The sequence below is a fragment of the Malurus melanocephalus genome, unplaced genomic scaffold (assembly GCF_030028575.1).
Source record: "Malurus melanocephalus ecotype Western Australia unplaced genomic scaffold, MMel_1.1 scaffold_362, whole genome shotgun sequence".
Taxonomy (NCBI): Eukaryota; Metazoa; Chordata; class Aves; order Passeriformes; family Maluridae; genus Malurus; species Malurus melanocephalus.
Genome location: NW_026623594.1, coordinates 282046 through 292936, shown reverse-complemented (window position 1 = coordinate 292936; position 10891 = coordinate 282046). Strand labels below are relative to the sequence as shown.

Sequence of the window (10891 nt, the reverse complement as noted above, 5' to 3'; positions counted from 1 at the left end):
TACATCGGCCGCGGCCCCCGCCCGCTCCACACACCGGCCCCGGCGGCTCCGTACATCGGCCGCGGCCCCCGCCCGCTCCACACATCGGCCCCGGCCCCTCTGCCATGGGCAGTCGCGGCACCCGGCCCAAATCGCAAGCCAGTCGGTTAGCCGGGCCGGACAGAGCAGAACAGAGGGGCCAGGAGGAGGGGCGCGGCCGGTATGTGGRCCAGTGAGCGGCTCCTGGCCTGCGGAGATCGCGGTGGGGCCGGGGATGGGGCCGTGCAGGCTCCCCACATCCCCCAGGCTTGCAGGGTTGTTGCAGGAGAAAGACATCAGCCTCTCGCCTCTTGCAGGTGGTGGGGAGCCTCTTCTTCCAATGCCCCTATGCTCGGCCCTATGACTGTGATGGGCCAGAGCTGCCTCCTCCACGACCGCAGAGGCAGCGTGAAGATAATGCAGAAGGATGAAAATATGGACCCCTCATGGAGCATGGAAGTAGACACCAGGTGGGAGGCAGARCTTGGCACAGGCCCCCCACCCCACTGTGTGCCTTGGCACGGGCAGGCATTTGTCCTGTCCTGGAGCTCAGGGGATGACACGCCACCTCCCTCCATGCAGGATGTCAGCGGAGCAGCTGCGGGGCCAAGACCATCATAGTTCTACCACCACACCGGTAAGGCCCACCCCTGCTCCAGGCATTCCCTGTCCCTTGCTGCTGCACCTCTGCCCTAATGCACCATCCCCAGATACAACGAGCCCTGCGATCACTCAGCGTCCCTCTGGAGAGGCTGCATATTATGAAGGGCCACATGATGCAGGACATGTGCAAGGGKCTGAGCCTCCAGACACACWCACAGGCCAAAGTGCGGATGCTGCCCACCTACATCTGCTCCACTCCCAACGGCACTGGTAAGGCAAACCAGCCTGAGGATGTTCTGCTACCTGCAACCCTGCGCACCTCACTGGAGTAGGCCCTGGGGGGGTGCAGGGAGGGGTAAGCTGCTCTTGGGTCAGTTATGGGGTCCATAAGTTTCTCTGCCAGTCCCCAGTGCAGGGGCAGTAGCCAGAAGCTTGTTCCCTTGGCCTCTCTGAGAGCCTCAGGATCTCAGGAGCCTCCCCTAAGGATGAGTGACTGTCTCTGGGACAGGGCAAGGAACAGATTTTAGGGAATCTGCCACAGGGAAGGTCTCTGCCTGACACTGCCTCTGTTCCCCCATAGAGAAGGGCARCTTTCTGGTGGTGGAGCTGTGCCAGACCCAGGTCCGGACCCTGCTGGTGACCCTCTATGGAGATGGCAACATGAGTCCCCAAATGATGTACAAGATCTTCGACTTGCCAGAGGGCATCAGGGAGGGCGAGGGGGAAGCGGTATGAGAATGCCATGGCAAAGGGCTGGTGCTGGGCTGCCCAGCACCACGGAGGCTTGGCAGGGCTCTGGGCTAGTGCTGGAGCTCCAGGCTGCCTCTCACAGCCTGGGTRCTGGGTAAGGTGAGCAGCCCTTACCCCCAGTCATGACTTTGCAGCTCTTTGACTTCATTGCACAATGCGTGACCCAGTTCCTGGCGGAGACCACCAGCCCTGAGACCAATGGCTCTGAGGGACGCCTTCCCCTGGCCTTTGTCTTCCCCTTCACCTGCCAGCAGACGCAGCTGAACAAGGTGAGAAGGACAACCCTGTCCCAGGCTGTGACCACAGCACAGCAGCAGTGGGGAAAGAAACCATCCTGGTGCCAGAGGTCACTGGCTGTGCTGTGTGCTCTCCACAGGCAGAACTCATCTCCTGGTCCAAGGGCTACAGCTGCAGTGGCGTGGTGGGGAAGGACGTTGTGCAGCTCCTGCAGGCGGCCATCAATAAGCAGACAATGGGGGSGGGGAGCAATGAAGAGGGTGGCCGGTGGTGGAGGGGCTGGAGACCCTCTACTCCTGACCAGTCGTCCTCCTCCCACATTGAAGTTGTTGCCTTGATTAATGACACTGTGGGCACCATGATGACCTGCAGCACGGAGGGGAGACCCTGTGAGGTTGCCGTGATCGCGGGTGAGACTCGGGCCCCCCGTGTGCTGTGGTGGTGGGTGTTGGGGGTCCACCCCTGTGCTCAGCCCCATCACTTCCACAGATAAGGGCTCCAACTGTTGCTTCATGGCCGAGGCRTACCTGGTGGAGACGGCAGAAGAGACCAGCGGGCGGATGTGTGTCAACACTGAGTGGGGCTGCTTTGGGGACGATGGCTCCTTGAATGACATCATCACACCCTACGACGAAAGCGTGGATGAGGAATCTTCCAATCCTGGGGAGAAGAGGTGCTCTTCCCTGCACAGAAAGGACAGGGCCTTCAGGGCTGCCTGTCTATCCCTGAGCATGTCAGGCCCTACCAACAAGAGCACACATTCCCCTGCAATGCTCTTGGGTGCTCTTAAAGGGCCAAGGAGTGCCAGGGAGGCATGGCTGACTCCCATGTGGGCTGCACGCAGGTTTGAGAAGCTGGTGGGCACCTTGTACCTGGGGGAGATTGCCCGGCAYGCACTCATCGGCCTGACCGCTGAGAAAGCTCTCTTCACTGGGACCGATGCTTCTGTCCTGAAGGAGAAGGGAGTCTTCACAACCCAGCACATTCTGGACATCATCAAGTGAGTGTCTGGGGGCCGGGAGCTGCCGTGGGTGGGAGGATGGGGCGTGATGGATGGGTGTCCCTGCAAGTGCTGCAAGGCTGTGATCTGCCTTGCAGCAACGAGGACAGCACAACCGAAGTGAGGAGGGTTCTGGAGGGTCTGGGGCTGCAGCCAAGCGAGCGGGACTGCGGCCGGGTGCAGCAGATCTGCCGGGCGGTGGTGGGCCGTGCTGCCACGCTCCACGCCACCGGGCTGGCTGCCATCCTCAGCTACATGTGCCAAACACGGGAGATGGAGCAGCTGATGGTCAACGTGGGCATGGAAGGAGAATTGTACGAGGGCTACCACAGGTGATGAGGAACACAGGGGTCCCAGTGYGGTGCAACCCCAGTGGGATGCCTCACACCCAGCCCACGCTATCTTCCTCATCCTCTGGCAGGTTTGAGGAGATCCTGCTGAGTGTGGCAAGGCTACTGTCCCCCGAGTGCATACCCACCATCGTGCCCTCAAGAGATGGCTCTGGACGGGGGGCAGCCATGGTGACAGCAGTGGCCTTGCGCTTAGCAGCCCAGCGCCAAGAAGTGAACGAGTTGCTGGCCCCGCTACGGCTCACCCTCCCCGACCTGGAAAAAGTCCAGGCACTGATGAGGCAGGAGATGGAGCGGGGCCTGGGTAAGGCAACMCATGCCAGTGCCTCTGTCCGCATGCTGCCCTCCTACGTTTGTAACACACCTGATGGCACTGGTAAGGGACAGGGACACTGGCAGTGGGGTGCCAAGGAAGCCATGGTTCTGCTAATGCACTGTGCTGGCTTCTCACAGAGCGAGGAGACTTTCTGGCGCTGGACCTAGGGGGGACCAATTTCCGCGTGCTGCTGGTGCGTGTGACAGAGGAGGGCATCAGCATGGCCAGCGAGATCTACGTCATCCCACCTCCCATCATGCAGGGCACTGGCGAGGCGGTGAGACCAAGGACCTGTGACCCAGGGCTGGGGTGAGGGCGTGGGCATTGCCCCAGCCCAGGCCATGCTGACCATGACTGCTATCCACAGCTCTTTGACCATATCGTGGAGTGCATCATGGACTTCCAGAGGAAGCAGAACATGATGCTGCAGCTGCTGCCTCTTGGCTTCACCTTCTCGTTCCCCTGCCAGCAAGTGGGCCTGGATAAGGTGAGGGGATGGCTCCAGCAGCAGGGTAGTGGGAAGGATCCCAGAATGGTGCAAGGCAGCTTCTGGGCCCCTGCTCTTGCCACTCTTGCAGGCATTGCTGCTGACCTGGACCAAAGGCTTCAGTGCCTCAGACTGCGTGGGAAAGGACGTTGTCCTTCTGCTGAGGCAGGCTGCTGAGCGCAAACAGGTAGGGAAGGTCKGGTRGCYYGTCCCTGTCCCCAGGGCACMCYCTGCACACAGGTAGTGTCAGCCCTAGGAGCTGTCTGGGTGCCACCAGGCCACATGTCCCCGTCTCCTGTTTGGCAGCACACAGCTCTGAAGGTGGTGGCTCTGGTCAACGACACAGTGGGAACCATGATGTCCTGTGGTTATGATGACCCCAAATGTGAAATTGGCCTCATCGTGGGTGAGGAGCCCCTCTGCATCCAGGAGGTTCCCCATCCCCTCACAACCCTCTACCCACTGTGGCATGGCCACATGCCTCTGCCAGAGCTGTGATGGGGGTGACACCAGCATGGGGCCCACAGGAACAGGGACCAACGCCTGTTACATGGAGGAGATGAAGAAYGTGGGCACTGTGGAGGGCGACCAGGGCCGCATGTGCATCAACATGGAGTGGGGGGCCTTTGGGGACAACGGCTGCCTAGACCATATCTTCACCCAGTTTGACAAGCTGGTGGATGAGAGCACCATCAACCCGGGCAAGCAGAGGTGGGTGAGGGTGCTGGGGTGAGGGCACTGGGAGCRGGCAACTGTGCCCAGCTAAGGCTGTGCCTCGGGTAGGTTTGAGAAGCTCGTCAGTGGCATGTACCTGGGTGAGATCGTGCGTCAGATCCTGCTCGAAATGACACAGAGACAGCTCTTGTTCCAAGGCAGACATTGCACCACACTCCAGACMAAGAACATCTTCCAGACCAAGTTCCTCTCTACCATCGAGCTGTGAGTGTTGGGCTTCAGTGGGTTCCCTGAACCTGGGGTGGGGGTATCAGAACCCCAGGAGAGGAGCCAGGCTGCACTGATGTGGCACAGGCAGGGCGATGCYACCTCCAGCTTAAGGGTTGGGGACAGTGATGGAGATGGGGACTCTGCTGCTAACGGTGGCACTGGTCCGGAGCAGCAATGGGCTCGCCCTGCGGCAGATACGGGCCATCCTGCAGGAACTGGAGCTCGATGCCAGCTTTGAGGACAGCGTGCTGCTGCGGGAGGTGTGCCAGGCTGTTTCCCTGCGGGCAGCCCAGCTCTGTGCTGCGGGCTTGGCTGCTGTGGTGGAGAAGATGCGGGAGAACCGGGGACTGGACACCATGTCTGTCACCGTCGGGGTGGATGGCACCTTGTACAAGCTGCACCCATGGTGAGCGGGGCCAGGGCTGGCAGGCACCCACTGGGGATCCATGGGTCTGTGGTGGGAGGCACAGTGTGCGTGGAGCAGGGCATCAGTCCTCACCCTCCCCTCCTGTCCTGCCTAGCTTCTCCCAAAACCTCCAGAAGACACTGAAGGAGCTGGCACCCAACTGCAATGTCACCTTCCTGCTGTCGGAGGACGGCTCGGGGAAAGGGGCCGCACTCGTGGCAGCCGTGGCCACTCGCACTGGGCCATAGCCATCACCCCAATAAAGCTCTGTGCTCCACACCTCTGATTTTTGGTGGGGATCGTGAAGGGCGTGGGGCAGCGCATGGCCGGGCACAGCCCCACGTAGCAATATATATAGAATTTATTTACATTCACGTCCGGCAGACCCCCCGCCCGCGGCACCGCTATGTACATAAGGCCAAGTGTAAATACTTGAATGCACTTAATACAGAATTAAAAAAACGGGCTTTACACAACACGGCACGGGGCCTGGGGCCGCCYGGCCCCACACGCAGACAGCACGACGGCACCGCACGCACGACGCACACCCCGTGCCCCCCCAGTCCCCACCGCGGGGCTCTGGGACCCCCGGGGCTGCGCTGGGTCCCGCMGCCACAGTGCTGGAGGGGCCTGACTGCCGTGGGGCAGGGAGATCCTGCCTTCCCAAGGGGGCCAGGCAGCCCTCTCCGTGCGCTGTGGGGCAATAGGAGCCTGGTGGGCCAGCCAGGGCCCTCCCAGCCCCATGGTGGTGGTCCCCTGGGAGCCACCATGCTCAGCACTCAGCCTCRGAGAAGAGGGCACCGTCCTGCTTGCCGACCTCGGCCACGGCGGCAGCCAGCTGCGAGAGGTTGCCATTGGGGAARTGCCGCGCTTCCCACAGGTTGAGGATCATGGCTGTGGGGCTGGCCTTCGAGGCGAAGAAGCTGAGATGGCTGGAAGGGGACAGAGGGACCATGTCAGGGCACAGGAAGGGCTCCACATCCCAGTGCCAGCCCCCCTGGTAGCCTCACCTTGTTCAGCATCCCGCTACTAGGACCCCACAGCATTCCAGCATCCATCCATAGGTGCAGGATGAGGCCAGAACCCCCGTCCCCTGTTCCCCAGAACCATCCCCACCCTGCACTGTCCTCAGCCTCGTTACCTGTCAAGGTTGAGCTTCTGTGCCAGTGTCCTCCAGTCTGCTCCCCGTGTGCCTGGCGGRTCCAGGCTGCTGATGATCTTTTGGCGGATGAGGAAGGGGATCTTGAAGGCACTGGGGCCCACCAGAGCTGGAGTGCCCACCTCATCGGGGACCAGCCAGTCTGAAAACCTCGTGTCCTAGGGGAGAGCATCAGTGGGGAGGGAGAGGATGTGAGGCAATCCTATGGCTGCCCCCAGGAGTGCACCTCCCCACCTCACCTTGGCGATGTTGAAGTTGACGGTGAAGCTCTGCCCGTCTCCCTCCACCTGCCAGACCCAGATCTTGCAGGCCAGCTCGCAGGTGCTGGTGCTCAGGCGCTCCAGGGTGAAGGTGCAGTGCAGGAAGGGCTGCAGCCCGCTCCAGATGTGGTAGAAGGGGATCTCCTGCAGTGGAGGTGACAGAGCTGGGGGTGTCAGAGTGGCAGGGACACCCCCTACACCTCCATCTCCATCCCAATTGACCGGCCGGACTCCTCACCTGGTAGCTGGCGAGGAGCTTGCTCTTCCAGAGGGAGCTGGGCATGTCGTGGATGGAGAGGCGCAGGTTGTGGTAACTGTCCTTGAAGTGCAGCACCCGGGGGGCTCCGATCAGCTGCCCACCCAGCTGCTTCTCCAGCTGGATCACCTCCTGCCGGCACAAGCAGCRGTCAGGACAGAGATACCGCGCACCGGGAGCGCAGCTCTCGCTCSGAGCCGGGATGGGCACCCCGGTACCTTGAGCACATCCTGGGTGTCGCTGAGGCAGTAGACGCGGATGTTGTACTCGAGCGAGGGGCAGGCGGCCGGCGCGAACAGGACCAGCTTGAGGCGCTTGGAGGCCGCCATGCTGAGGGACTCGCCGACCAGGGCGAAGCGCCCCAGCTGCTCCGTGAACACGTAGCAAGCCTGCGCTTCCAGCTGGCAGTAGTAGAGCTCCGTGCACGGCTCAGCGCCCAGCTGCAGCACGTCCTGCGGCACCCGGGCAGAGATGCACCTCAGCCGCGGCCCTCCCTCCTCCATCCCTGAAACCCCTCACCCCCGCTCACCTCCCACGTGCCCTCGCACGACTGCTTCTTCAGCCGGATGCTCCAGTTCTCAGCGCTGGCTTCCACGCAGTGGCCCATGGCCAGGATGGCGGGGCGGGTGAGRAGGACCCCGGGGGGGCCACAGCTGACGATGGGGCTCAGCAGCGTCTGGCAGCCGGCCAGAGGCAGCCTGGGGCAGTGATGGGAACAGCGGAGTCAGGACAGACCCCCCTCCAACAGCCCCGTGCCCCAGCAGCCCTACCAACCTACCTCACCTCCTCCTGCTTGTGCAGGGTCAGGTAGACCTCGTAGATCTTCCCCCGCGGGATGGCATCAGGTGGGATGAGCAGGCTGATCCCTGGGTGGAAATGGGGGTGTAGGCAGAGGGTGAGCCYCACGAGGACCCTGCCAGCCCTGGGCAGTGCTCTGGAACCCCCAGCCCGCTGTACCTGTGTTGGGGATCATAAGCCGCCCTCCCAGGAAGTTGAAGGTGCCGTAGGCCATGTTGTTGGTGCCACGGGGCAGCGAGCGGAAATAGCTCTGGGTGGAGAGCCGRGCCACGAAGTCGGCACCCTCGGCRGCAGGAGAGCTGTGGTGCAGCGTGTGCCGCCCAGCACCCAGCGGGCTCAGCAGGTGCCCGTTGGGCAGCTGGAGCTTGGCAGGGCCGTCCTGGCGTGGGCAGAGCGAGCCCTGGTAGGTCATGGTGGTGGTGCTGAGGTCTGGCTGGATGGTGAGCAGGCTGGGGTTGTCTGCAGCACAGAGCAAGCGACCGTGGCGCTGGGGCAAGGCAGGAACAGGGGGTCCCCACCAGCAGTGCAAAGGCACAGTCGGCCCCAGAGAGCATGGGGTACACAATCCCTGCCCCATAGTGAGGACCCCTGGAGCTCTGACCCTATGTGCCTCAGAGCACTGACCCCACAGTCAGGGACTCTTTAAAATACACAGTCCCTGTACCTAAGTCAGGGATCCCATAAAGCAAAGAATCTCCACTCAAGACCAGGGGCTTCACAGGGCACAGAAACCCACCCAGGGATGCCCTGTAGCAGACAGCCCCTGCCCAGGGAACCCCTGAGAGTTATGGCCACCTGCAGGGCCAAGCGATATCATGTCCTGTTGTGGGTGCACTGTCCCAGCAACACTCACTCACCAGCCTTGCTGGGTTTGATGCTGACGGGCTGGAAGCCAGCGGTGAGGATGGAGGAATCGGCCACATCAGCGTCCAGGCCCCCCTTCTTGCGGCAGTACACCAGCACCCCCACCAGCAGCAGCAGCACCAGGCACACGGCCACGGCCACCAGCCCCACATACAGCGCTACGTCCTCTGCACCGGGGGCAGCTGTGTGGGGCAGSGATCAGCACACACGGCCACACCCCRTCYCCTCTCCCAGGGGACAGCCCTGCCATCCCCGCTGTACTCACCGTGGGTGCAGAGCTCAGAGGTGCAGTTGCGGGTGTCCAGCTCGGGGCCGTGGCAGTCGCGGCCTCCATTGCGCGGCGCTGGCTCCGAGCACTCCCGGCTGCGCCAGTGGGTGCATTCGGCCCCGCACTCCGACCACTTGCTCCACTCTGACCAGGCGCCGTCCACTGCAGACACAGCTTGGGGTCAGCACCCTGCTGCCACCCCCCTTCCCTGCCCCGGGGCTGGCAGAGACGGACACACAGGGGAATTGGAGGACAAGACAGCTGTGGGGACAGGGACTGTGATGGGCGCAGTGGGGAGTGCAGCATCGGCACGACGGGGCGGTGGCGGTGCCCCGAGCAGGGCGGGTACCTGGGCAGAGGGTGGTGCAGGCGGTTTTCTGCACATTTTGGCCCTCACAGAAAGCACCCCCATTGAGGGGCGTGGGGTTGGTGCACGTCCGGCTCCGCTTCTGCCAGCCCCGTCCACAGCTGGTGCTGCAGCCTGACCACTGCGTCCACGTCGACCAGCCGCCGTTCACTGGGTGGAGAGGGACCTGTCAGCGCCCTGCCGCTAAGGGGATGCAGGGAGGGACAGGACAGAGAGGGTGACACTGGGGCAAGGTGGCAGGGAGTGGTGGAGGGGCCGTACCGTAGACGATGATGGCAGCAGAGGCGCTGCGGCGACGGGCCACGATGTTTTTAGCCACGCAGGTGTAGTTGGCGGTGTCGGCCAGGCGGGCCTGACGCAGCACCAGGCTGTGCTCCGGCGTCACGTAGACGTTGGCGTCCAGTGCCGGGTCCACCAGCTCCTCATTGCGCAGCCACTCCACCTGCAGGGCACAGGGACATCGCTGGGTGCCTGCCAGGGAGCACACACAGCATCCCCCTGGGTGAGGGTATCTTCAGCCCCCTCCTGCCCTGCCCAGCTCCGGGGACCCACCTCTGCAGGAGGGATGCCCTCGGGMGGGCGGCATGGCAGCACGATGCCCTGCTCAATGGAGACCTCCCTGGCCGTCGGCTCCTGCTCGAAGTTCTTGCGCAGATCTGGGGAAGCACTGGGGTGAGATGGGGGCCCGGGGCAGTGCCCTGYACTCCATCCAGGCACCCGCAGACACTCACAGGCGATGCGCACGAAGGCTTTCTGGCTCTTGGTGGTGCCGGAGGAGCTCCAGGCCACGCACTGGCACCAGTACTCCTCCAGCCCAAAGATCTTCTCCACTTGCTGGCGGGTGACCTCAATGCGCACTTCCATCACTGGCAGCCCTGGGAAGCGAGAGTAGCACATCACACTGGTGAGCTGGGAGCTGTCCCCATGGCCCCAGCCCCACGCAAGCCCCGTCAAGAGTGGCACAGGTGGCTTCCCAGGAGCGGGGCTGGCACCGTCCCTCCTGCCGGTGCTCACCAGTGCTGCGGTCAGTGCTGTGCTGCGTAACGTGGTCACCTTGGTGCACCCACTCGCCATTGCACTTGAAGTAGATCTGGGTGGCAGGGGTGGCACGGCAGGCCAGGCTCACTGCCTTGTTCTTCACAATGTAGACATCCTCCGGCTCCAGCTGGAAGTGCGGCAGCAGGTCCGGGGATGCGCCAGACGCCGGGTTGGCCACAGTCGCGCTTTGCTGAGCACCTGCGGGGAGATGGGGCTCGGCCACCTCCAACGTGCCCTGGCTGGGACATCGCCCACCTCAGCACAGCCACATGCCACTGGTCCTGTCCCTCCCCACTGTCCCCTCCACCAGCAGTGCGGCAGCTCTCTCCCACCCCGCCATCCATCACGGAAAGCAGCCACGCAGTGGCTGAGCCCGCTGAACCCTTGCCGATCCCTCATGTCCACACTTAGCACTAATGAAAAGGAAATGTAGTGTGACCAACAAGGGCCATTGCTCACGCCTCCAGGGCGCCTGCCACCCCTTCCTCCAGCACGCTGTGAGGCACTGACCAGGGGCCACATCCTGCCCTGCTGCACCCCAGAGTGGCACGAGGATGCTGGAAGGGTCGTGGTGACACGGCAGGGTGGCACAGCAATGTGCCCCATCCCGTGCCACTGACACCCACTCTGACATGGCACACAGGGCTGGCTGTCCCCAGGGTGGTGAGGATGGCTCAGGGCTGCACACACATGTCCCCACGGGCACAGTAGTGCTGCGGACATGACAGGTGGCACAGCCCCATGTCCCCCTACCCAGACAAGGCCAGGT

General features: G+C 63.0%; 2 protein-coding genes across 2 annotated transcripts; one reads left to right on the top strand and one right to left on the bottom strand.

Annotated features, from left to right (window-relative positions):
• Nucleotides 1-10: 10 nt before the first annotated feature.
• On the top strand, nucleotides 11-5379 carry HK3 (hexokinase 3). The gene is made up of 19 exons (XM_057378534.1): nucleotides 11-211; nucleotides 336-488; nucleotides 601-655; nucleotides 729-891; nucleotides 1202-1350; nucleotides 1506-1640; nucleotides 1748-2018; nucleotides 2098-2281; nucleotides 2453-2608; nucleotides 2707-2940; nucleotides 3030-3334; nucleotides 3412-3551; nucleotides 3642-3761; nucleotides 3853-3948; nucleotides 4068-4167; nucleotides 4289-4472; nucleotides 4545-4700; nucleotides 4879-5112; nucleotides 5228-5379. The coding sequence occupies exons 1-19, from the start codon at nucleotides 105-107 to the stop codon at nucleotides 5358-5360; spliced, it is 3075 nt and encodes a 1024-aa protein (XP_057234517.1). The 5' UTR covers nucleotides 11-104; the 3' UTR covers nucleotides 5361-5379.
• An 87-nt stretch (nucleotides 5380-5466) lies between these two features.
• On the bottom strand, nucleotides 5467-10521 carry UNC5A (unc-5 netrin receptor A). Its single transcript, XM_057378539.1, has 16 exons — nucleotides 10455-10521; nucleotides 10099-10320; nucleotides 9816-9959; nucleotides 9637-9740; nucleotides 9346-9526; nucleotides 9067-9234; nucleotides 8715-8879; nucleotides 8443-8631; nucleotides 7745-8044; nucleotides 7566-7653; nucleotides 7317-7485; nucleotides 7006-7239; nucleotides 6770-6919; nucleotides 6511-6675; nucleotides 6254-6429; nucleotides 5467-6044 (listed from the first exon to the last, which is right to left on the bottom strand). Exons 1-16 carry the CDS (start codon nucleotides 10519-10521, stop codon nucleotides 5885-5887), a joined length of 2682 nt encoding a protein of 893 aa, XP_057234522.1. The 3' UTR covers nucleotides 5467-5884.
• Between the last annotated feature and the right edge of the window lie 370 nt (nucleotides 10522-10891).